This window comes from Aquarana catesbeiana, linkage group LG02, assembly GCF_042186555.1.
Source record: "Aquarana catesbeiana isolate 2022-GZ linkage group LG02, ASM4218655v1, whole genome shotgun sequence".
NCBI lineage: Eukaryota > Metazoa > Chordata > Amphibia > Anura > Ranidae > Aquarana > Aquarana catesbeiana.
Genome location: NC_133325.1, coordinates 411,932,940 through 411,959,295, shown reverse-complemented (window position 1 = coordinate 411,959,295; position 26,356 = coordinate 411,932,940). Strand labels below are relative to the sequence as shown.

The 26,356-nt window shown below is 39.8% G+C and overlaps 1 protein-coding gene across 6 annotated transcripts in view; it reads right to left on the bottom strand.

The window, feature by feature from the left end:
* Positions 1–26,356, bottom strand: part of COL16A1 (collagen type XVI alpha 1 chain) — a 283,723-nt gene that overhangs the window by 71,214 nt on the left and 186,153 nt on the right. For all 6 annotated transcript variants that reach the window (XM_073615404.1, XM_073615405.1, XM_073615408.1 and 3 more), the window contains exons 25-39: positions 25,519–25,626; positions 14,521–14,565; positions 12,621–12,656; positions 12,299–12,352; positions 12,063–12,194; positions 9,294–9,329; positions 9,029–9,136; positions 8,731–8,853; positions 8,600–8,653; positions 7,398–7,439; positions 7,189–7,224; positions 6,981–7,034; positions 6,647–6,715; positions 2,971–3,024; positions 155–181 (exon numbers count right to left, since the gene is read on the bottom strand). In XM_073615404.1, coding sequence (XP_073471505.1) covers positions 155–181; positions 2,971–3,024; positions 6,647–6,715; positions 6,981–7,034; positions 7,189–7,224; positions 7,398–7,439; positions 8,600–8,653; positions 8,731–8,853; positions 9,029–9,136; positions 9,294–9,329; positions 12,063–12,194; positions 12,299–12,352; positions 12,621–12,656; positions 14,521–14,565; positions 25,519–25,626 — 978 coding nt within the window. The remainder of the gene's footprint in view (positions 1–154; positions 182–2,970; positions 3,025–6,646; positions 6,716–6,980; positions 7,035–7,188; positions 7,225–7,397; positions 7,440–8,599; positions 8,654–8,730; positions 8,854–9,028; positions 9,137–9,293; positions 9,330–12,062; positions 12,195–12,298; positions 12,353–12,620; positions 12,657–14,520; positions 14,566–25,518; positions 25,627–26,356) is intronic.

Genomic DNA, 26,356 nt, shown 5'->3' with positions numbered 1-26,356 from the left:
GTAGCCCTATCTAGTGAAAATACTTTTACAACACTAAGCTGCACCCTATTTATAAAAGACATTTTAAATGTTTATTACATCTCGGTCAGGAAATGTAATAGATTTTTAAGTCACATTTAGAACTATAGGACATAACAAGGCAGATTGTACTTACTTTTTCACCTCTGTCCCCCTTTTCTCCCTATATAAATAAAAGTAATGACATGTAACTATGACAACAGATAAATATTGCAATGTAACAATAAAGAGTGAAAGGATCGAGTAATTGATCAAAAAGTATAGACTACAGTTACCACACAACTAATTTACATGTAACACACTGCAAATGTCAGATTTTACCTCTGAACAAATTTATTGAAAATAGCAGAATGCAAATGACTTCTTCTGACCTCTAAGTTTTATATAAGATATAAAAAAACAATGTCACCCCCTATCCTGATAATTAAACAACAGACCTCAAAACAGGCAGGATTTTTCATTGCTGTAGCTTAGCAACAATGGGGAAGCTGACATTCTCTTCACTACGGAACACATCATGTCAGCCCCAATAGAGGATGATGGGCTACCAGTCTACATGTTGATTGGCAGGACTTTATTTTCTATAGGGTGCTGAGGGTGCATGTGCGGTAATGAAGAGGAAGTTGTCTTCCTTGCTGCTGCAACCGAGACCAAAATGTTGCCAAGCCTAGACAGTGGAGAGCCACATCTGTATGGCTCACCATACACATGCAATTTCTGTACAATCAACTTTAGATCTACCAAACCTCTGTAATTTGAGGGCCTACTTAAACTATCCAATCACTTTTTATCAAATCAGGCAGGCCCGTGCAGTACATACTTCTTGGTCAATCTAAAGGAGATTGTAGAATACTATTGTAATATGTATAGTGAGCTTCTGTGGGGTCTATTTTTTACTTATGCTACTAAAATGAGGGGCTGGGTGAGATCTTTTATTTTTATTTTAGAAGAATGGATCACCTTTTTTATGTGCCTATTCTTAAGTGCAGTAACTTAAAGCAACCAATTAGAATTCACTTTGCGGTAGTCAGACTAGTACAAGATGGAGTCTGATTGGTTGCTATTGGTTAATGCAATTAAAAATTATTTTATATATCAGTATCTAAAAAGAGATTGGCTTGATACAAATACTCTTATCAACGGTTGGTAATGTTTTCTTTAAATGTATATATAATTTGTAAATGTAAATGCTTGCAACCATATTTGTACTTGCATACACTGACTGTGCTTCCTATTTTACAGTGATAATGAAAGTATTCCTTCTTTTTCTCACAATGCAGGTCTATGAGAGCCAACTCTTTGAAAAAAATTCACTTACTGGGTGGCTGATATCTTATCTCAACATTTATCAAACCTGATACATGGATAACTGAGGATCAGTCAAGTACAAAGCTCCGTCTAATGGTTATGTAATAAATGAAAATATTGCAGCGCTACCCAAACAACTAAATTGTGCTCAAAACAAAATTACTATAACAAAACATATACATGTGACTTATAGAAATCATAAATAAATCAGCAACAAGGATGGCATAAAACGACAAAAAAAACCTTATAGTGCTCACTGTATATATTATTTAGTCATAACAAAGGAGGAGCTTTGGCCAAAGGCAGATTGGAATGATGTACCTATTATGGAAAAGCTTGTTTGAGGAAGCTTCAAGGTCCAGTATAAAAGTAAGCGGACTCACGTACTACTGGGTGTATGTCACCTTTTTATGTGGAACAGGGGAGCACGTTTACAGAAGATTGCTGCCACTGTTCATAATTGAAGAGTCTAATTGGACTTAATAGGATTTAATTACAGTATATGATGTGTTTGGACTTATCACATCTCCCTCTGAATATGGGGGACACCAATTTATTTAAGAATTCCATAAGTCACATGTATACGCTTTGTTTCAGTAAATTTTTTTTAAACACAGGTGATTGTAGCCGTATTAGTGCACTTGCGACAGAAACAATTGAGTACTATCCTTGATACTTTTATTTCGCACTAACCTACAATTTTTCAGGACAAGCTTTTGGGGTCAACTGCTGGGACCTAGAAGAAGGGGAGATACCTTGAAAGCTTGTCCTGAAAAATAGTATGTTAGTGCAAATAAAAAAAGTATCACAGACAGTACACAATTCATTTTCTTTGTTTTTGATCCCCTACCGGTGCTTCTGGCTCCACCCTCCTGCCAAGTACCCCCACAGCAAACAGCTTGAACCTGAGCAGACTCGCTCCTGAGCCGCTGCTCTGTGTGTCCATTCAGACATGGAGCCGTGGCTTGGCTCCGCCCCCTCTCTTCTCATTGGCTCACTGGCTGTGATTGACAGCAGCATGGGCCAATGTCACGATGTGACAGTGGGCCGGGATGGTCTCCCCACGCTCGCTGTCACAATTTAAAAAAAATGGCTGTGCAGGGCTCTTCCCACCCAGTCGCTTCATTCGTTCACAGAGTTCTGTGACTGAGAGAACTACAAGCCTTTGCGTCTCTCAGCTTTTAGTTCTCAATGAACTATGAGGGTGCTGATGAGCGCTCTGAGTAGTTCATTGATGGTTCCTGTCATTGTGTAACTGCCTACCCGTATGAGGTACGAGCAGACAGCTTACACTACCAGTCTGCAGGTACACTGCATTACACCTGTGATCTGCTGATCGCGTGTGCAAGGTTTTGGAGGCTTCTAGTTACAAAAAAATAAATAAATGTACATCTTTTTTACCTGCAAAAAGATTTATTTTATTTTTATTTACATAGGGGTACTCACCCTTTCAAATGATCAAACTAAAAAAAAAACCCATAGCCTCTATTTACATTACATGGCATAAGTATAAATAGGACTTTACACATCTTTCTAAGGCTTATCTCTGAATTTAGAGCTATTATTCCTACTCTATATTATATTACAGCAGATGGATAAGAGCTGCTGATGAAATTATGGATTTTAGATGTGCCTTTTACTTACTGGGCTGCCATTAGTTCCTGGATATCCTGGCTTTCCTGGCGTGCCATCACGTCCCTGGTGGAGAATTTACTTGGTTAAAAGCATATAGGGTAACATTTTTTGAGGTTTTCTCTAAACAATATAGATGCACTAGATGGACTGAATTAGTTATAAGCAAAATTAAAAACTGCAAACTGTAAACACAGGCTAAAGGAAGAGGAAAATTTGCAGACAATATAAGATACCGGGTTAAAGAAGAACTATTAGTAACTGTATTTCAATTTTATTCAATTCCCAGGGGACGATGTGCATATCTAGGTCTTGATCTTGTTCTGACTGGTGACCCTGTTGTCTCCAAAATGCACCTCTATATAATGATTGTAGCACCCCCTTTTGAAGCCCAAATTATGGGCTTACCTAAACTGTATGATCTGTCACTATTATAAATGAACAGTTCGAACTGCTTGTTCATTCATACTAGTAAAAGATAATTCAGAGGTGCAGCTCTGTGTAATGAAGCCACGGATACATTACACAGAGACACAGTTCTGAGTGATCTTTTACTATTATGAATGAATAAGCGGCATTGATTGTTCATTCTTAATAGTGACATGACAGCGCTGATCTCTCATTCATAGAACTAAAAGAGCACTCAGTGTTGTGGCACTAGATGATCTATCGATATGTAAAAGCATCCACTGAAAGACACACAACACCACAGCTGTGTTATTTTTTTTTTTTTTTGTTAATGGAAGTGCATGGCATGGCTCTAAAGCAGACCCTACTGCCATGGACCAATGCAGTGTTGTCAACATAATGGGTGGGGTGACCTGTCTGACCACACTGCTTGGAAACTAATAGACACTCTTTGTACAGGTCTAAGTGCTATATGCACTTGGTCCCCTGGTGAGTTAAATATCATTAAGAAAAAATAATGATAGTTCTTCTTTAGGCACAGTTTTGTCACTAAAGAAAAGATAGAGGGACAGGTATGCCCCGTACACACGGTCGGACATTGATCGGACATTCCGACAACAAAATCCTAGGATTTTTTCCGACGGATGTTGGCTCAAACGTGTCTTGCATGCACACGGTCACACAAAGTTATCGGAAAATCCGATCGTTCTGAACGCGGTGACGTAAAACACGTATGTCGGGACTCTAAATGGGGCAGTAGCCAATAGCTTTCATCTCTTTATTTATTCTGAGCATGCGTGGCACTTTGTGCGTCGGATTTGTGTACACACGATCGGAAATTCTGACAACGGATTTTGTTGTCGGAAAATTTTATAGCCTGCTCTCAAACTTTGTGTGTCGGAAGATACGATAGAAAAATGTGTGATGGAGCCTACACACGGTCGGAATTTCCGACAACAAGGTCCTATCACACATTTTTCATTGGAAAATCCGACCGTGTGTACGGGGCATTAGAGTGAAAAAGGAACAATTCTGTTTTGCAGGTACCATTAATGGTGATGGAGCAGGAAGGATGAGTTGTGCTATGAACCTCTTTAGATTTTAGTACTTTGGTTGTAAAGATGTGCTAGTTTTCCTCAAAATGACACAAAGAAGTACTTTACAAAAAGCATACAGCAAAGTCTATGATTTTATGAACTGTTGCTTTGTTACAGCTTTCATTGTAACTAATCAACTAGGGGGATAGTTCACTGATGAACATTCAATGTGACAAGCTACATATGTGTGCTATCTATGGTACTCTGATGTCATGTGTTTGAAAAGTATATAGTGATGCACTGAACACATGCCAAGCGTGAGATATCTAAAATATGTTGGACTATGAGGACTGCGGGGTGCCCCTGTGCCAAGAAACTATTTCCAGTAATTTTCTACGATGATACAATTTTTTAGAGTACCACCTCATCAGTTTACACTGGACACCCACTGGAGACAAACATTGTAATTGCACCTTCCTACAAGTCGATGGGGCCATGTTTCCCTTGCAGTGCACTAGTCCCATTGTAAAGTGCTATACAGCAAAAAAAAAAAAATAAAAAAAACAGTCATTCAGGAGGTGGCAGCATTGCCTCAAGAATGCCTGACAGCAGCTGCTTAGATGCACTCTGAAAAGTGCTCCACTGCTCATCCTTTTTCAGAGAATGTGCTGCTGTAAACCTAGCCTTTAAGTTTCTCTTACTTTCTACAATGTTTACTTAATGTTGGTTCCAAAAAAAATTCAAGTGTCCTTTAATAGAGGAACATTTTGTGGCTGTAAGATCAAAAGTATCTTCTTTCAACTCTGATATAGTTTTTTATTGTAGAGGTGAATGCTTGACAAGACGCATAGCTATAAATTACAATAAGCAAAACTGACCTGTCCAGATAACAGCCAAATCACTTATATATTATATTACCGTAAGCTTCTCAATTTGTGCACAGTTTCCAGCTTTTTTTGCTGACAATACTGAGATTTTAGATAGTTATGTAATTCTTATGGATACAATAACTATTATAAATTATTTAGTATTTATGATAGTGTCTTCTACTTTTATACTAAATTGATATGTTATCAGTGAACATGTCAAGGTGCTTTATAGAAGTATAAAAGAAGGAAGAAAGAAGATATATCTATAGCAAAGACATAAGATAAGGAAGGACTATATTGAAAATTTGTATAATAATGTGTGGCAGGGCTGAAAAAAGACAAGACAAAAACTTTGAGAACATAGTATGCTCTTCACATCTGTATTCAATGGGGTTGATTTACTAAAGGCAAATAATATGTAGGGTACCCTACATGGATTGTTCTATTTACGGCTAGTTAGGGTTTAGGGTTAGATTGACCACTCTTTAATATATATATATATATATATATATATATATATATATATATATATATGTAGCGTATTTATCGGCGTATAACACGCACAGGCGTATAATACGCACATTCATTTTAAGAGGGAAGTATCAGAAAAAAAAACTTAAATTTTAACTAAGGAAATCTGAAAAAAAATAAGGGTCGGTACCCATCTGCAGCCTTTCTATTGCCTTCAATGCAGCATCCTCACTATTGCCACCAGTACAGCCTGATCGATGCCCATCTGCAGCCTAGATAGGACAGGGAGGGGGGCAGGATGAGCGCTGATAGATTTCATACAGTGAGAATCTCCTATGATAGACAGAACAGTGGTCCAATGGCAGCCCAGGAGACAGGACTTCCTATTACAGAGGCTGCCAAGTAAACAGGAGATTCTCACTGTATGTAATCTAAAAGCGCTCGTCCTGCCCCCTCCCTGTCCCCTCCGAGGCAGCTAAAATTGAAGTATTGGCGTATAACACGCACATGCTATTTGCACCCGATTTTCACGGTGAAAAAGTGAGTGCTATACGCCAATAAATACAGTATATAAAATCAAATTGTTTGTTTATTATTTAATATATTATTAAATATTATTTTTAATGAGAGCGTGTCCTAATCGCCACTTTAGAAAAATTCCACTACTCTAGGTGGGCAATATTGGTTACCAGTGCATCATTTTTTTTTAATTTGGCAATTCTCTGTTTGCTACTTTATAATCCAGGACTAAAACCAATAGTAGATTCCTTTAAAATAATAATGAGCACAGAATACAACACATGTGCAATGTTTGCTATGCTTTATAAATAGATACCGTTGCTTCGCTCATAGATTAACGGTTCAGTGAAAGAAGTTTGTGCTTAAATAATTGTCTGTACTCACCGGAGGTCCCATGGCACCCATTCCAGGAATTCCTGGGTCTCCTAATGACCCTTTTTGTCCAGCGGTACCCTGAAGAAGGAATTTATAATAGTTTATTGTAATTGCTTCAGAAATGATTATAGCAATGGTGTTGGTAGCCTAATCTATAAATGTAGTCTTTCATATACTTTTATTGCCTTCTGGGGAAAAGCTCAAACAGTTAGCAGTGTGGTGAACGTCTGGTGGATTAATAATAAGATAAATGGGCTGAAAGACACATACAAATAAAGGTGTGTGGCAAATAATATCTCTCTTACATATATTTATGCCTAAATAATATACACTTTGAGTTAACCTTTTCGCCTTTGGGGCCCATAAATCCTGAAGGTCCCTGAGGTCCTGGAGGTCCCTATAAAAAGAAAATAATTATTTACTCTAAAATGTCACCTTGTCCATAAAACGTAAAATGTAATCAAGTGTACTAATGCAGGAGATTTATATAAACATAACATTCATACAAGACATGCCACTATAGGGTACATTATGTAACAGGCATTACTCACTGATTTTCCAGTTGGGCCAGGCAGTCCTCTTTCCCCCTAAAAAACAGATAAGAGTAGCAATAACAGAGATAGCAACACTGTTCATGATGCATTTGTACCATTGTTTAATTATTTTGTTTTGTGTAAGGCACCCATTTGGTGTATTACTTAGATTATTATTGTTGCTGTTTTTACGTATGAAAAAAAAAATGGATAATTATTGTTCTTGCCTGTTCTCCTCTTGTTCCTTCTCCTGGAAGCCCTGTTTCACCCTGAAGGGAAACAAAAACATTAGTGTAAAATAAAAGGTTTCCGTGGTTAATGTGTTAGGATGTAGCCATACTGTAACTGTAGCCAAAGTAGGCCATGAGAATGCTATAAGGCCAAGCAGTACAATGGCAAGAACTATCTAGTTATAACTGCTTATGCTGCAGAAATATTTTTCAAATAACTAGCAAATATTGATTAGTATATAGTGCTCACATCTGTATCAGATTGCAATAAAAGCAATTAGTATGATATGATATTAGCTATAATTTAGAGCAGTGATGGAGAACCTTGGCACCCCAGATGTTTTGGAACTACATTTCCCATGATGCTCATGCACTCTGCAGTGTAGCTGAGCATCATGGGAAATGTAGTTCCAAAACGTCTGTGGTGTCAAGGTTCGCCATCACTGGTTTAGAGCATCAATCCCTAGCCAGTAGTTTGGCAGTGATATGTGGCTCTGAGCTAGCCTTGATGTGGCTTCCAACAGCCCCTCAGCTGATGCTGAGTTGCTATCAGGATTGTTGCCTCCCATATTATACGATTTTCATAGGCTTAAACCAAGTGCCTTTTTTACAGCAGATTATTCCAACAAATATTTCATGTCTTTATCTTACAAAAATGTAGGGTATTGAACTTAGCAAGGCAGGGAGTTTAGCATCCCTATACTCATTGCAATTCTATGCATGCAGGACAGGTCTAACTATTGGGAACTATAACAGTCTGCCTGGCAAATGACTGGGACTGCTATTGTTCTTAATGGCCACTCCCAGTCCTCCGATCAGCACAAAGGTCAAAAAGCTTTAGATTAAAGTAAGCCTTCCCTTTATAGCACAAGTAAATACACATTGCACATGTATTTTCATGCGCAACCTATTTTGTATATAATTAAAACATATTGTATGCATGAAATGTACTTATACAATGTAAGGTTACAAAGCAGGTAGTATTTTGGTTATACCCAGTATGATATGGGTAGACATAAAATGTGCAATAAATGCATATTAACTATGATTTTTTTTTGTATAATAGGCACTATTATATAAAAGCAAATTATCTGAGGTATATACACCAAGAGTAAATGTCTACTCTGTTAGCAAATTGTAAGTGAACTTGATTGTACTTTAACAGAGTTGAAAGGATTGATTACATCACTCTGATTTACCTGAGTTCCTTTAGGTCCTGGTGGCCCTTGGACCCCAGGTATTCCTGGCTGCCCCTAAAGAACAACAAAATGATTAGGTCAAATAGGAAGTCAGACAAATGACTTACTACATTATTTACTTCCTGACTTACAGGTCTTCCTGTTTGTCCAAGCCCCGGAGGACCCTGGTCCCCTTTTGATCCAGGTTTTCCAGGTAAGCCAACAACATCTTGATTTGCATCTACCATTACTGGACAAGAGTCACAGGCATCGCCCTGTAAGAAGGAGAATTGCTAGGTAAATAATTTACTCAAATAAAAAAAAATAGCCCATCAAACATATTAAATATGACAAAATAAATAAATGTAATTATCTAATATAAGACAAATATGCTACCATGTGTTTTTCTCTAAAAAGCTGTCACTGTGCCATACTAAGCATTTATAGTACCTTTTCCCCTTTGAGTCCGATGATTCCTTGGATTCCTGGTGATCCAGGTAGACCTGGCGCACCTGTTGTCCCTGGAATTCCAGAATCCCCTTGGCTACCAGCCTCACCCTATATTATAAAAGGGGAATGAGTTAGAATCTTCTAATAAATATATATATATATATATATATATATATATATATATATATCACAGTATATAGTCCTGTCTAATATACAGACAATATACCATAGAGTTTATGCTCATCCCTTCCCTTCACCAACTTACCTTCTGCCCTTTTGTTCCAGCATCCCCTGGCATACCCTGTAGGCAATAAAAATACAAAGCTGCTTAAAAGCCAGTGAATATGATATTATTACCCTTCATACCTCAGCAAGGCTCAGTCTTCAGATCAGAGCCAAGCTATTAAAAAACATAGACAGAATATTCAAATACATTAAGCATTTCTAGATGTATTACTGTACTGTACATAAAAAATCGATATCATGTTTTTGCAGTTCCAGAGTAATTTTTCTTTTCCAATAAATGAACATAGTTAAGGGTATTATGTGCAATGAAATGACATTTTATACAATGAACAATTTAAATGATGTTTCAAAAACACTTCGCTATTACTACTCACTAAATATAACATAACACAGATGCAATTTCAATAACCTTTATAAAATTAAAACTGAGACTGTTATGGTTTATGAGTTCCCGATACATTTAACAGTTATGGGCAGAGATTTGAAAAAAAAATGGGCCTATTTTTTGATTTCTCAGCATGTTGTTGCTGGGCAAATCTGAACCTGAAAACAAACAACTCTAAGCTGTAGCGTGAATAAGTACAATGTGACTTGGGGCACAGACACAAAACCTTCTAGGGCGTTGACTCCTTAGAGTGTTACTAAACTTACAACAGTAAAATCAGTGTGTATATACAGTAAAGCATATTGGTTATACTCACTGTGGAGCCTAAGGCTTTAATCCCCTTCTTTTACTGTCCTCAATCCATCTGCTGATAGAACAGAGCCCTAGGAGGCACTCTGCACATGCTCAATTTGGTGTGCATTTTTATTTTTTAAGGGGGGGGGGGGTGCATGTGATCGGCAAAAGGCCAATTAGCACTGTCCAGACAGAAAGTCAGGGGTCATGCAGCCTCCTAGGACAGTCAGAGTAAAGTAAAAACTCCTCCTACAAGTTTTGACCAGACACTGATAGAAGTCACAAGACTGCTATATACTGTATACTGCTGACGATAAACAATAAAAAGGTATTTAGCAGTTTATATTTACTAAAATAATTGCATTTCCATGTTCTGTGTACTGTGAGAGACCAGATATAGAGAATGTTCTGAGTTTAGTAACACTTTAACTGCATTTTATCTTCTTGTACACAGCAAAGGGAGATGCTAAAGTGTGGATTTAAACAATTCACATTAAAAACAATATATTATTTTCCATTAGAATGGAGTTATTCAAAGGAAACATGTCATGACAGAAAACTGGAGGTTAACATTGCTGAACAAGCAAGCAGATAAGAACCTCTAATGTTCCTCTGGCTCTTCTGATCTGCATACCAGTTCGAGATCATGATTGAAGCTATTAGAATCAAAGCTAGGTAACAAACATTTTCAGAATTAGGTTGGCAAAGACCCATCCCTCTGAAAATTCAAAAGCAACTCAGTAGCAACTTACGAGTAGCTTGAAGCAACTCAGAAGCAATTCCAAACAGCTCCCTAAGTAACTTAAAGGCAAAACCCATATACATAAACCCTAGCTGTGTTCATTTAGTTAGGAAGGATCTTTATTAAATTAAGCCTGTACTGAGAATAATATGCAGGCTGCCATTGCTGACCTAAAAATATTAGCTGACTAGTGGTCTGGATTCAATACTTCGAGACACAGGGCATGAAAATAAAAGTCAGAGTGAAGTCTAAACACCTGATTTGCATATTTTAGTAATTGACTTAGTGAGTACTGAGACCATTGAATTTGCATGATAGAGTTCCTAACTACCTTCCTTACTACTAGTTTATTTTAAAGTGGCTGCATATCCTAACTGGGTGACCTTCAGTTTGCTAAAGCACTGTGTTTAATAAACACTTACCACTTATTTTATTGTTTTCAGCCCTTTTTCTTTCTTTGTTTCCTCTTAGTACTGCTGATCTCCTAAAGTCTCTTAGAATCCACTTCCAGTCTATATGCATGTACTTTAGTGATAGCTACATGGTATTTCTCAGGGCAGGCTTCCTGAAGGTGACAACAATGGGCAATGTCTACGTAACAGTTGTTGCAAGAGCCACTTGAAGCCTCCCTTGGAAGACATTGTGACAACCCAGGAGAGCAACTGGCAGACATTTGTCACCCTGTAAGAGGAAGTGTCCGAAGAAGGACCTTCCTGCCAGGATCATCAGGTAGTGTGTATTGTATATGTTTTGCATACATAAGTATAATGAAAGCTACAATTTTTAAAAACGTTATGAATGACTTTTGAAATTATATTAGCTTTCATGAGATTTTTAGTTATCGGGTTTACATATACTTTATTTTTTTAAGTAACTCCACTACCACTTAATTTAAGTCACATTTGTTATGGACTGTCTGGTATACAATTCAATGTTCATTAACCAGTATTGTAATTCTGTGGCATTCACTGAAAACTTCTGGGCCTGGGAAATGATTATACCATGTTTACTACTGCCTAATTTAGAATAATGCATGTATATCAGTGATCAGGAAGACATGTGGTGCCAGAAAGTTAAGTGCCATGCAGTACACTGTCTGCCCTTTGGATGTGGCTTGAATTTGTATGAGAATATATTTAAAATATGTTGAAATGACATGGGGTTGAGGATTTGAAATTATATTCATTATTACCTCATACAGAATGTGAGGCAAACATCTTCTATTTTATTATTGCAATACAGAATACAATGTTACATCATTCAGAATAGGTTATTTCCTTTCACCTGGCCTATTCTATGGATCATCTGTCTCCAGTGCTCACTCTTTTTAAGTGATATTGCAATTTTTGTCAGTAAATGCTACTCACATTTTTCCCTGGCAGTCCAGTTCCAGGTTCCCCCTTTTCTCCTTTCTCTCCGGGGGTCCCTGGCACGGCATAGATAGTATCAGGCTTTATTACTTCAGCTGGGAGACTTGGACAGATGCTACATGCATCTCCCTGCAAAAGACAATAATGGCATACAGGAGAGACAAGATACTTTGCCAATACACAGTCAACTTTAACCATTACAAGCAGTTATAAGAAAATCGGTTGCTTCTAACCTTTTCTCCTTTGGGTCCAGCGGGACCTGTCATTCCAAGATCTCCTGGTATACCCTATAATAACAAAAAAATGCTGATTCTTTTCTTTGATGTTGCCTATATTACAAAAAAAATTGATGGCGGGAACACATCTTTTTTTCAGCAATTCATCTGTGCATCCTAAAGTTATGTATTTCAAAAAGCAACAAATCACAATAAATTACATAGCTTCCACTATGTTGTTTTGATCTTAAGAAAAAAAAACAATACATGTGCTATAGATGCTAATAAACCAAATCAATGCATTAAAATAAAATTCATATGGAACTGATATTCCACTTACTGGTATTCCAGCTGGTCCTACCACACCTCTATCTCCCTGTGTGAAGCAGAGAAAGAAATAAAAAATATAACATTTATCACAGATCTCTGTAATAGGTACATGAAAGTTACTTCAAATGCTTGGACACCAATTATAACCGTACAATGATTTGTACAATGCCAGCACACACTGCATGTAACATTTCTATTACTGCAACTACAGTTGGAAAAGGTTATATGTCAAAGATTACAAGATTACTTTAGAAATAAAGAATCTGATCATACAACCTACTGAACATACAATAAATAGCAAGCGCAATTAGAGGAGCACTGAGAAAGCCAGTCTGGGGAGGAAAAGGTACAGTTTGCTCCTAAAATGTATGTTCTAATCTGTAATACTCTCACAAACCTTGGGATGGGCTGAGCATTTGGCTCTATGAAGAGAAATTGTTTGGCACCAGCTTTTGGCAAGTAAAAACTAAAGGGATTCCCCCTTACTTTAGAAAGATTTACTTGTAAGTAGTAAGTGCAGAGAAGTCCCTCCTATCAGACGGACAAGGATATGGACATAAAAAAAACAAAAAGTTTCAGATATACTTTAAATGTGAGTGTATGTGTGTGTGTATGTGTGTTTTTGGGGAGGTGGATAGTGATAAAGGCTCATTTTCGAGGTTGGTTCTCAAGTAAGGGAATGTTAACAGCTAAGAAAATCCTGCAATGAAGGGGTTACTTTGACTTTTGTATACTATTTGGGGATCTAATAATAATTTCTCTACATGGAAATATCTAAATATCAACATTCTTTATTAACCTTGGCTGGAAAAAACACTAACAAGTAGGAAATAAATAGTTTCATAATTCTTGTTTGGAAATCCTTTTGATCAACTCGCAGATCACCAGTGGATGAGAAAGAAACGAGGTGTATCCCATACAGGATAATGAGATAGTTGTTTAAGAAAATACATGACAGGGTGTGTGTATGCGTGTATACAGTGTGTGTGTTTGTGTGTGTATATATATATATATATATATATATATATATATATCTCAACCTAAGACTATAGAAATATTTGTAATGAGTACTAAGGTAAAGAGGAAGACACAGAGGAGTTGATATACTAAAGCTGGAGAGTTCAAAACCTGGTGCAGCTCTGCAAAGAGACCAATCAGCTTCCAGTTTTTTTTTCGTCAAAGGTTAAGGTGTTTTTTTTTTTTTTTTTTGTTAAAAAAAACAAACATGTCATACTTACCTGCTTTGTGCAGCGGTTTTACACAAAGCAGCCCAGATCCTCCTCTTCTCCTGTCCCTCGCTGGTGCTCCTGGCCCCTCCCTCCTGCTGTGTGCCCCTACAGCAAGCAGCTGATCTGTGTGTCCATTCATACACAGAGCCGCGGCCTAGCCCTGCCCCTTCTCTCTCCTCATTGGCTCACTGACTTTGACAGCAACGGGAGCCAATGGTGCTTCACTGCTGTCTCAGCTAACGAGGAGGGAGAGTCCCAGACATCCAAGTCTTTTGTGCAACATCGCTGGATCGAGATGGGGTTCGGGTAAGTGTTATGGGGGGCTGAGGGGGGCTGCTGCACAAAATGATGCTGCATAAAATGCATTAAGATAAAAAACCTTCAGCCTTTTCAACCACTTTAATTGATTAAGCTGAAGTTAGAAGCTGATTGGCTACCATGTAGAGCTGCACCAGATTTAGCTCTCTCCAGTTTTAGTATATCAACCCCACAGTGTTAAAATGGAAAGTACCTATGTAGTGCTGTCATTTTTCAAATGCAGATTATGTAATGATGGCGGATAGTTAATGCTTTGGCAAGACAAGCATTTTCATTCTAGGCCCTTTTTCACACGTGTGGCATCACATGAAAGATAGTATATTATTTTGCAGTTGTTCATGTATTTTAATATGTTTAAATTACCTTTTCTCCTCTGGGTCCTGACAGTCCATTTACACCAGGCATCCCCTGTGTAAAAAAAATAGATTGTAGTATACTTCTACAAATAATAATTGTATACTTAGTGTAAAATCTATTTCTTCAAGTTTTTTGAGAGACAAAGGCATTTAGAAACATTTGGTTTATGCTACTGCCTATAGGAGGCAGGACACAGGCAAACAGAAAACATTTGTAAGGCAGCCTCATATAACCCCTCCTCTAACAGAGGTACAGTATCTATGTCAATGGATTCAAAGAATCAGATTATATGATAAGTACAAAAACCTTATTTTCTCCATAATCTCTTGCTGTTCCCCCAAAAATGTGTTCCCTCTGCTTGTACTTATGCATCTTCAATAAATGGTTTAACAATCTTTTAAGTAAGACTTTTTTTGACACCGGGCACTCCTTCATATTCACCATATCTACCATATCCAAACATTATCCATTGATGAACACAGGAATGTAGAAACAGTTGGAACATCCAAAATCAATTTAGCTGAGGGGGGGGGGGGGATGTAGGTGTCAACAGCCAGTGACAGAACCAGAAGATACAAGGAACAGTCTGTAACACAGAACATCCAGGAGTACGAATACCTGAATCAGATGTAAATTAAGTCCCTTGCCTCTTCAGGAGACTGCAGATGATCACAGAGGATCAACTATGGTGCTCAGAGCAGAACAGAAAAATCAGCCACCAAGGGGAATGGCTCCACCCCAAGAGACACAGAGATTGGACCAGCAGAAAGCTGTGAATGAAAACGCCGCCAAAACAGTGGAACAAGATAACTGCCGAACAAGGAAGAATAGACCAACAAAATACCATGATCAATAAAAAAGAACACTGGGTAAAACCCAAGGGAACATGTCCCCACAGGGAACCATGCACAAAACAGGTTCACACAAGCAGACAAGCTGGTCTGCAAATGAGAGACCAAACTTTACACTCCCAACTCTACGAACTGGGGAGGGAAGATATTATGGCAAGAATGAGGTTGCCTGGCCAGACAACCTATCTTTGCATGAGATATCCAAAGATAATCTTCACAGTGTCATGTCCTAAAGCAGTGGTCCTCAACTCCTGTCCTCAGGACCCACTAACAAGCCAGATTTTAAGTATTACCTTGGGGAGATGCAGACCAAAATACTGCAATCACTGAGCTGCAAATTATATCACCTGTGATGTATTTCAGTTATCTTGCAAACCTGGCCTGTTAGTGGGTCCTAAGGACAGGAGCTGAGAACCACTGTCCTAAAGAATAGTCTAAAAGACCCCAGGGACCTAGAAACCACCCAAGGGTACCAAGCCCGACTAAGGATGGGGGTGCTCAAAAGGAGTCCAACATTTATTTATCATTTCCATTCATCTTTGATTGATCTCTGCTGGCATTGTCAGCAGAGTCAGCGTACCCTGACCCACCTTTGGTGGGCTTGGCCTCCTGTTCATAGGTTCTGGACCTCGATCTTGGAGGTGTACGTGAAAATCACTGATGCGACTGTACCAAACTTTCTCCAGATAGTACTTCCAAACATATTAAGAAAGACATATTATGGCATTTTTTAACAGCAGCTGGAGGAGTTATCACATGCCACTAGATATTGACACAGACTCCAACTCAGAGTGACTTATGCTTTTGTACAGTGCCATGCGAGATACAAGTTTTGAAGCTTATAACAAGCAATGACAACTAAAACGCAATGCTCCAGACATTTGCTTTATTTGATCTATAATACGGGGGCCTACCCCCGCAGTGGAGCAAACCTCTTTAGGAAATTCTACCCCTCCTGACGCAATTTGACATATCAAGCTTACCACCAACACAGGATGAAGGGCCAAAGTAGTTAACTCAAACTGGGATTTAAAGAGGAAATTCAATTATAAATGAAGCACACCATCACTCTTTTAATGTGTTTATGTTAACATGGATCACTGGTGCAGCCATTTATGAACAACATATTCCTTTCCAGTGGGAAAGAGAGCACATAGCACACAACATTCTACCTAGCAGATTACTTAGTACTCTATCACTTAGCCTTAACTCTTACTGCGGTAAAAAAAAAAGGCAGTGGTAAGAATTTTGAAAAGACAGCTCCAAACAATGAGGTAGGAGTGAGTCTTTAGAGACAGGGACACACTTGGATTGTGTCAAGGCTCTGGACCCAGAAAGTGCTCCAGGTCTAACCAACACAGTAGGTCTGGAAAGCACCATAATGCAGTGCCCAGTGCTCAAAGGTCACAGTTCAGGCTAGTCCACACATCCAGGCCAGCGGGGCCTGGGTATGGCCCCCAAAGCTAGTGCTCAGGCAACACTAAATCAATACAGTTGCTTTGTAGCGATCAGTTCAGGCAGCAGTGTAGGACTCTTGATTGAAAGTGCAGAACAATAAAAGTCCACAGGAAAGTCTAGCAAAAATAAAAATTAGACTTTTGTTTCAACATAGTTGAAGAAAAGATGCCTAATTTCCTAGGACACCAGCAAAAAAACTGATGCATGCTGGGTAGAGGAGGGTTTCTATGGGAGCTGGCTTACAACTTTTTCTGTTGTAAGTGTCCCAACCTCCTGTAGGCGGATGTTTAACCCACCTGTTTCTGAATTTCACTGTCCCTGAATGGATGACGGTGAATGTATTTTATTATGTAAGTCAGCCTTTGTAATACTAGTGAACAATGGATTATACTGGTTTATACTTTAGACCCACCCGTTTGTTAACACCTTAACCTCCCTGGCGGTTTTCCGAGTGTGGCTCGGGGTTACATTTCAGTACCATTAGCGGTAACCCAGGGCCACACTCGGGATTGCATTGCAGGATTCTGGTGCGGTATACTTACATTGTTCTCAGGATCCTGCAATGTCCCTCCGCTGTGTCCGTGGGCTTTGTCTTCCGCCCGATGCCTCTCTGTGGCAGGTTGAGTTCCCTGCGATCGTCACGACGCATGGGGGCGGAGCCCAGTGGCAAATTCAAAAAATTTAAAAATCATAATACATACAGTACAGTGTAATCTTACAGATTACATTACTGTATGAAATTATTTCACATCCCTTTTGTCCCTAGTGCTTTGTCCAATGGCCTGCATGCAGTTTTATATGATATATACTGTTCTTTCTGCCTGGAAACTGGAGATTGTCCATAGCAACCAAAAAGTGTCCCTTTACATCAAAAGTGGTTTTAGACCAGCTAGAAAACAGCGATAGTAAATTAGAACACTTGCAGAATTGAGCGATAGTGAATCGTGGGGAAATTAATTTTGTTATTATTATATTATTATTTTTTATAATTATTTATATTTATTTAAGATATTATAATTTATGATTTTGTGTTTCGAACTTTATCATACCCGGGATATCTACTAGACTCTTGTTTGGACAGATTAAATGCTAAAAATTACAGGCCTACAATATAAAACGCCAAATTTCTATGCAAAATAATTGTACCGCTTTTAGAAGCAAAAATCTGACATAATCATACTGCCAGGGAGGTTAATGTTGGCGCCTATTGGCCCTTTAAGTGGTTTCTGATGCCAGGAGGTGGGCTTTATGATCATGTGACCACCTTGATTGTCTTTCATGGTGATCATGATCAGAAAGCTCTTCATTGCAAGTAGTGATCCAGAGCTTTCTGTTAGGCTCTGGTAACTGTGCCAGGAGAGCACAGGGGGTGCGCTCTCGGCACAGGTTTGTTTACATTTAGGTATGCAAATAAGCAGCCTTTCAACATCAACGCCCACTCGCAGAGAGGCCGCAAATTTGTGTACTCTCTGTGCCAAGAGGTTAAATTACTGCAGTGCTTTCAAACCCTTTAGCAACCGTGCACCACTGCAAAACCCTTTACCACAGGGGTAGGCAACCTGAGGCCATCCAGCTGTTGTGGAGCTATATTTCCCATGAGGCATTGCAGGCTGGCAGTTACAATTACTCCCAGAGGCACGATGGGACTTGTAGTTCTGCAAGAGCGGGTGGGCCCCAGGTTGCCTACCCCTGCTTTACCATATCTGAACACAATCTGTTCACAGCTCAAGATGGGTTTTTACAGGATGCATATAAGGCTACCCTACAAAGCAAAGCTATATCTTTCAGCTTTATATTACTAATTTCCCTCTGATTTTCAGATATATGTCTTTTTTCTATGTCCTATTCACAAATAGAAAGCTGCTACTCCACAGTCTCAAAGGGCCAACATCCAGTCAGGAGGCGGCTTACCATAGTCACTGGAGCTTATACATAGACGCTTTTGGTTGGTTGTTTAAAAGACATTGGGGGAGATTTTCTAAAACTGCAGCTCTCAAAATGTGGTACAGCTGTGCATGGTAGCGAATCAGCTTCTAACTTCAGCTTGTTCAATTAAGCTTTGACAATAAAACCTGGAAACTGGATGGTTTCTATGCAAAACTGCACCAGATTTCGCACTCTCCAGTTTTAGTCAGTCAATCCCTATGCTTTCTCTGGTGCTCAGCAGGTGCCATTCGTGTGTTTATTTCATCACATCGACAGCTGCCACTGCTAGATGCGTGATGATTTAATTTACCTACTGACAATATTTACTACTGAGGGTCTATCCCAAGGAGGTGTACCTGCCACAATAAAGATGTCTACTGACAGCAAAATAGTTTGGGAAAATACAGTTTTTTGCCTTTTATTAATTTATTTTATTCACAGTCTATGTGAATGCATAATTTATATATCATTATATGTTTCTAGCTAAATATTATCTGCAGCAGTAAAACTATTTTCATTCATGTAAAGTTTCCAAAAGACTTCCAACTAGCATTTTAGATATAAATACAAATCCCAAATTCCCTAAATCAGGCAGATAAAAACCCCTTATGCCATAAATAAGTTATATCCAATATGAATCATTAACTTTGGCACAGAAATGGAAAGCAAATTATGCAGAAAGGAAAGAATTTTTGATTATTTTTACTATGTAAAACTGATTATTTGCTGCTAGGAATGATATTCTAGCAATGAGTTCAGGACCTCTTGCTCATAACGTTCATCTGTATATTAAAACTCATGATACTAGCAAAGAGGCTGAAAGTTTGGTCCTGCAGAGTGCACACCCAGCCTATAAAAACCCCAACAATGAGGTGCTCTTTTTTTTGCCATTTTGGTCTTTTAAATATACCATTCATTTCAAGTGTTTTTTTTTTATATCTGCTTGATTTTTCTTATATCTGCTTGAAAAATACCTGTTGATTATGCCAGTAAGCCCATAAGTTTCTTTGCACTCTGTCTATATCCTGCTCAGAGCCAGAGGGAAGTGTTCTGTATCCAATTGAGCAGCAAGCAGCCTAGGGTAACAATGCTTCTCCTCCACAGATACAGTACAATGAGTGAGCGTTGTCACCTTAGGACAGTAAGTGCATTACTGGCAAGATCACCACATAAAAATATGGGAAAAAAAGCAGTTGGTTTATGAGCTCCTCCCCCCCAAAAAATGTTTTTTGATCACCTGCCGCATATGGATATTAGACCAGGGGCTCAAGGACCTGATTCAAACAAGGTTAGAAATTGGCCTTTAACGTAGGCAGAGTGTGAAATTGGGAGGGTCCTGATATATACCGGGGGTGCCGAAATATTTTGGAGCTAGTAAGCACATATCACTCCCGCAAGGAAGCAAACGACTGCAGAGAAGAGGCTGTAACCATGTGGCATACACGTGTGACACCTCGTGCAGACCAATGAGAAACGAAGAGGGGCCTACACATGCAGGATAGAAAGAGGGGTGTTTCAAGAAAGACAGAAGGGGATTGTGCAGCGACTGCAGCCGAAAAGGGACTTTAAAGCGGGGTTCCACCCAAATTTTGAACATTATCTCTATGCATTCTCTTCCTTGCCTAGATGCTGACATGCTGTGTAAAAAAAATTTAAATCGCCGTAATTACCTTTTTTTTCTAATCTTCTTAGCACTTCCTGGTTTTCCTCCCATGGGAGCAGGCGTGTTTCTAGCCTCTCCCAGACCTCCCACAGTCCCCTGGGAGCTAGTCTCAGGCTTCTCAGCATGCATTGTGCAACAGCATCATCACAACATCTCGGTGAATGCTGGGAGCACAGCATTCACCGCATCCAGGAAATACATGCTTGTGGGCTTCAAATGCCCACAATGAAGATGGAAACCGCCTTCAGTGAATTTTATAAGTTATTCTTTACAACGAAATCGGACACAAGCGGACTTATTACACAGAACATGTGAGTAGATAATCATGAGAAGAAAAGTTTGTGAATGAACTCCAAAGAAAAAAAGATAGATAGGTGGACCCCCGCTTTAAGTCAATCCTTTAACTAATGGAGCGTAATGGGGTTATTCACCCACTTCTGCTCCTTAGATAATAACCAATAATAGATTATCTATGGCTTGAGGGTCACATTCCGCTGCTTCCAAGCTCAGCCAAAGGGGAACTTCTTTTGTTGTATAGTACTGAGCAATTTGTACAAGCTGGGCTGCCTGAAATTTATTAAATTAGGAAGACCTAATCCTCCCTGCAGCTTCGAGTGCATTAAGAGTGAGCTAGATATGTATGGCTTAGTGGAACCCCATATATAGCCATTTACGCAACATTGCAAGATGCTTAAGAAATGTGGCAGAACCGTAAGAAGGGGTACACAAAATGGAAATAGGATTTTGGGTAAAAGAGTCATCTTGACAGCAGTCATAAACCCCAGCCAGGACACATATAGAGAAGACCAGCGAGACATAAGTGACGTCAGGTGGGTCCCAAGTATGCATATTTTAGCAAAGTTACATTGGACCAGCACAGACTAATACTGTAAGTATGCATGTGTTATACCAGCAATCACTGCTTCTACAGTGATTGCTGGCAGGGGCTCATCATGGGCACCATTCAGAGAACACTTTCCATTTTCTCAGTGAATGCAAAGTGCTCTCTAGGTGCATCAGGTGGGGATTATTAAGTCACCTCCCTGTCTCTCCACCTCATCCAATTACAGAACGCTTTGCATTAATTGAGAACATGCAAAGTGTTCTGTAAATGGCACAAATGCTGAGCAAGCGACCTCCTGTGTTCACTAAACAGTAGGGCAGCCACTCGGTATGGGACCTAGAAACTAGTGGCAATCGCTGTAGTAGCAGTGCCAACTACAGTGGTTTCCAGCCTTTGCAGGGATCTGCCTAGTATGACACATTCATTCTTAAATCCAAGCTTGTCCAACTATGTAATAATATGCATACCTGAAATTCAGCTTTAAGGTGTCCGTTTATGAAGCAGTGATCAGCGGTGATCCCGAGGATCACCGCTGATCACAGTCGATAAACAGTTTATGAAACAGTGATAATCGGGGGAGAACATGTTTGAACTTGTTCTCCCTCCGATTATCTCTACACACGGAGAATCCTCATTGAATGACACAGAAAGGGCCAGTTTATGAAGCGGTGATCTCACCGCTTCACTGGTGATCTGAGTCAGAATTCACACTCCCAGGTTCACCAGCTCAGAGGTGGTGAATCTGGGAGTGAAGAGGAAATCTGGGGGGATCTGAGGGGGAAGGAGGAAGATTTTTAACTTCCTTATGCCTCGTTCAGACCCCCCAACACTGTAAGCATGTCCCCCTGTCATATTTATGTGTATACATATATATACATATATACATATAATGTGTATATGTATATATATATAATGTATGTGTATATACATGTATATATAATGTGTGTGTGTGTATACATATGTATATAATGTAGGGGGTCTCATTATTTTATTAACAGTAATTCACGCCGTCTGTCCGTGTATTGAGCGGTGATAATTTATCACTGCTTAATAAACTGACATCTCTGTATTTCTGGTGCTGTAATCTCGTAAAGTCTCACGAGATTCCAGTATCAGGAGCCTTTCTCCACTGTTGAAAGCATTTGTAGATCTCTTCACTCCTCCAAAGGTGAAGCGATCTACAAAGCTTCATAAACTGGCACACAGAGGAGAAAAATCTTCACTGTGAATGCCGGAGAATGAAGCAGTGAATAGATTTCACTGCTTCATAAACGGACACCTAAATACATTTTGAGGCTGGGTTCACACTATATGTCAAGAGAGTGTGCCTGGCTCTCAATGGAGCCGGTTAACACAGCTCCAGGATGGCTGCGCAGCGAATTACACAGGAATCCTGTTCGTCTTCTGGTCTGTTTCAGGTCCAAATTCAGCCAAAAATTCAGACCGAAATTGGACTTGAAACGGTGAACAGGGGCACACCAGACCCCTGCCGCAAGCCGCTCCGCATGGCGGTGTGAACCCAGCTTAAAGGGCAATGGGTAAAAACAGCAAATTAATAATGCCAGGAAGAACTGCACATTTAAATATCTAAAAGTGTTACTAAACCTAAGAACATTTTTTAGCTTAATGCATTGTTTGCATTAAGGTAAAAAAACGTTTTCAGTTTCTCTGTGCCCCCCTTCCCCTGTGTGAAGGGGAAGAGAGGGGAGAAGAGATTAGCGCTGTGCACAGGTGCATCTTTTCTCCCCTCTTTTCCTCTTTACACAGCACTCGAGCAGCAGTAGGAGCCATTGGCTCTTGCTGCTGTCAGTCAGATGCAGTGAAGAGGAAGTGGGGGGAGGGCCTAAGTACCGCTGTGTAAGTCTCTGGAGAGTGGCTGAAATCTGTTGTCAAACTCGTGCTGTGTCCAATCACCTGGAAGAAGGCTGGCCACATACTTGTATGTATCTGTGTGTGCAGTATATTTACTGTGAGCGGTTAGCAGGTGGTTAAAGTCCCTCCATTAAGGCTGGGTTCACACTGGTACGACACGACAGTCGTACCACTTTGGATTTGACTTTGCCCTGCGACTTGAAGTCCGACATGCGTCCGACTTTAATGAACAGGGATCTGATTTTGATCCCAGACAATACCAGGCACTGTGTCTGGTATGAATCTTTAGGGGGAACTCTTCGGCTCGACGCTCTCTCCTGCTCTAATGCTAGGTGCCACTACTTATTTTGGCATGGGGCAGGGTCACCCGAGGCCCGCCCCTTATGACATCACCACCCCATCATGCCCCGGTCGGCGATGCCATAAAAGGCAGGGCCTCCGGATGACATCACCCAGTGACCCCGTCCCATGCCAATATAAGTAGTGGCACACCACGTACCCAGCATTAGAGCGGGAGAGAGCATTGAGTCAACATCAGAAGAAGAACAGAGGGAGAAGACCGCAGAGATGACCCAGCAGAAGAGCGAGAAGATAGCAGAGAAGACCCAGACAGCGGAGAAGATAGCGGACAGAGGGAGATGAGCCGGAAAGAGGCCTAGAAGACATCAGCGGAGAACAGAGAAGACCCGGAGAGGGGAGAAGAACCGTCAGAGGCAGAAGACGTCAGTGAAGGAGGCAATAGAGCTGGAGAGGGGAGAAGAAATCAGAAGAGATGACGGAGCTACATTAAAGGGGTTGTAAAGGTAAAAGTTTTTTCACCTTAATGCATTATATGCATTAAGGTGAAAAAACATCTGACAATACTGGCCCCCCCGTTTTACTTATCTGACCCTTCGAAAGTCCCGCGCTCGCCCCCAACATCCTCTTTGTTGCTCAGCCTGGCCGTTTATTGGCTAGAGTGGATGGATTGAAAGCAGCGCAGCCATTGGCTCGCGCTGCTGTCAATCACATCCAATGACATGGCGCACCTGGGGGCGGGGCAGAGTGAAACAGTGAGCGGCTATGGCCGCCTGCTGTATCACGGGAGCGCGCACGCACGCACTCAACACCATGCGAGGGAGCTCGCATGAAAGTGTTGAGTCCTTGCGGGGGGGAGCCAAGACAACCGCCGAGGGACCCAGAAGATCAGGTTCGGGGCCACTCTGTGCAAAACGAGCTGCACAGTGGAGGTAAGTATAACATGTTTGTTATTTGAAAAAAAAAAAAATTATCTTTAGTGATCCTTTAATAAATTACTTTATAAACCCGTGTAATGTGTTTTATTTTTCAAATTTTTTTTAAGGTAAATGGCTAGGGGCACAATGTACCCCATACTCATTCACATAGGGTGGGGGGCCGGAATCTGGGGGCCCCCTTGTTAAAGGGGGCTTCCAGATTCCGATAAGCCCCCCACCCACAGACCCCGACAACCAACGCCCAGGGTTGTCAGGAAGAGGCCCTTGTCCTTATCAACATGGGGACAAGATGCTTTGGGGTGGGGGCACAGGGCCCCCCAGCCCCAAAGCACCCACCCCCCCATGTTGAGGGCATGCGGCTAGTACGGTTCAGGAGGGGGGGCACTCTCTCCTCCCCACCCCCTTTCCTGACCTGCCAGGCTGTGTGCTCAGATAAGGGTCTGGTATGGATTTTGAGGGGACCCCAACGCAGTTTTTTGACATGGGGGTTCCCCTCAAAATCCATACCAGACTGAAGAGCCTGGTATGCTCTTGGAGGGGAACCAATGCTGTTTTTTAAAAAAAATTTGGCGTGGAGTTCCCCTTCAAGATCCTCAGAGCACAAGTCACATGCCAAAGTCAGGTCCGTTAAGACGGTGATCTGACTTTGATCCAACTTTAGTGATATTCAATGGGCTGAAGTAGGATCAAAGTTGGACCAAAGTAGTGCAGGGAGCATTTTCATAGTTGGACCAGTTAAGATGGCTCCCATAGGGAAACATTGATTTTCACACATCATGCGACATGAGCTCCCAATGTCGGAGCATTTGTCGTACCAGTGTGAACCTGGCCTCAAGCAAAAAAAATTACACATGCCAGTGTACATCCGTTGATATTACCAATCTGCATTAAGCCACTCACACCTGTCCAAAAAAAAAAAAGAAAAACCCACATATAGATACCCCCATGCATGTGCACACACTAATGTGCCAAAATACAACTGTATACACCTTATGGTGCCTAAAATTGCATATGGATGTATATTCATATTGTTATGTTATAACTGGTTTTATATCAGATATAATGATTTAATAATACAGCTTATGCCAGCTATTTGTTAAATATTTATACCTTGTATGCATAAGAATTTTCTAAGCATGTTAAAAAGGTACTAACCGGAAGGCCAGGTAGTCCAATTACAGTCTCACCCTTGGGACCCCGAGTGCCTTGGTTAAATAAATTAGCGAAGGCTGGAGAATCTATACAGGCCGTACAGGAATCTCCCTGGAAGAGAATAAATGGGTTATACTATAACTGTAAAAACAAGATTCCATTACATAAAGAAAATTCAAAAACATTTTTTAAAAACATATCTTTGGCCCAGACTGTACTGACTTACTGAATAAGCCCATACGTTGGTAACAAGAGCTGCTAATTAGCATTTTAAAGGCTCACTAATTCACTAAACTTTCCAAACAATAAGGATCTTTATTTTTAGTTATGCTACTTTCATTTTTTTAAATCTCATTGGGCTGAAAACAGTCACTTTTTTGAAAATAAGGATCTTTATCCTTGTGTGTTAGCTTTGTGAGAAAAATCCCATGGCTGATAAACAATTATAACAGCCACATCTACAGATTATATGGACCGCAAACATAAAACACTTGGGATTTCATATTATTGTAGCATTTCCTTTAAAGCTTAGTGCTATTTATTTTTTGATACACTTCTTTTGAGGAAGGGCTATTGTATTGGTCCAAAACTGTTTATATTTTTTGAAACACTTGTATATATATATATATATATATTTATATTTATATATATATATATATATATATATATATATATATATATATATATATATATATATATATAAATATATATTAATATATATATATAAATATTGACTCGTTATTTACATAATTTTGTTTAGTTCAATTTGTTTAATCCGTTTAATTTGTTTTTGGAATTTGTTTTGTTTATTCGTATTCAGATCTATTTGAATTTTCCACTG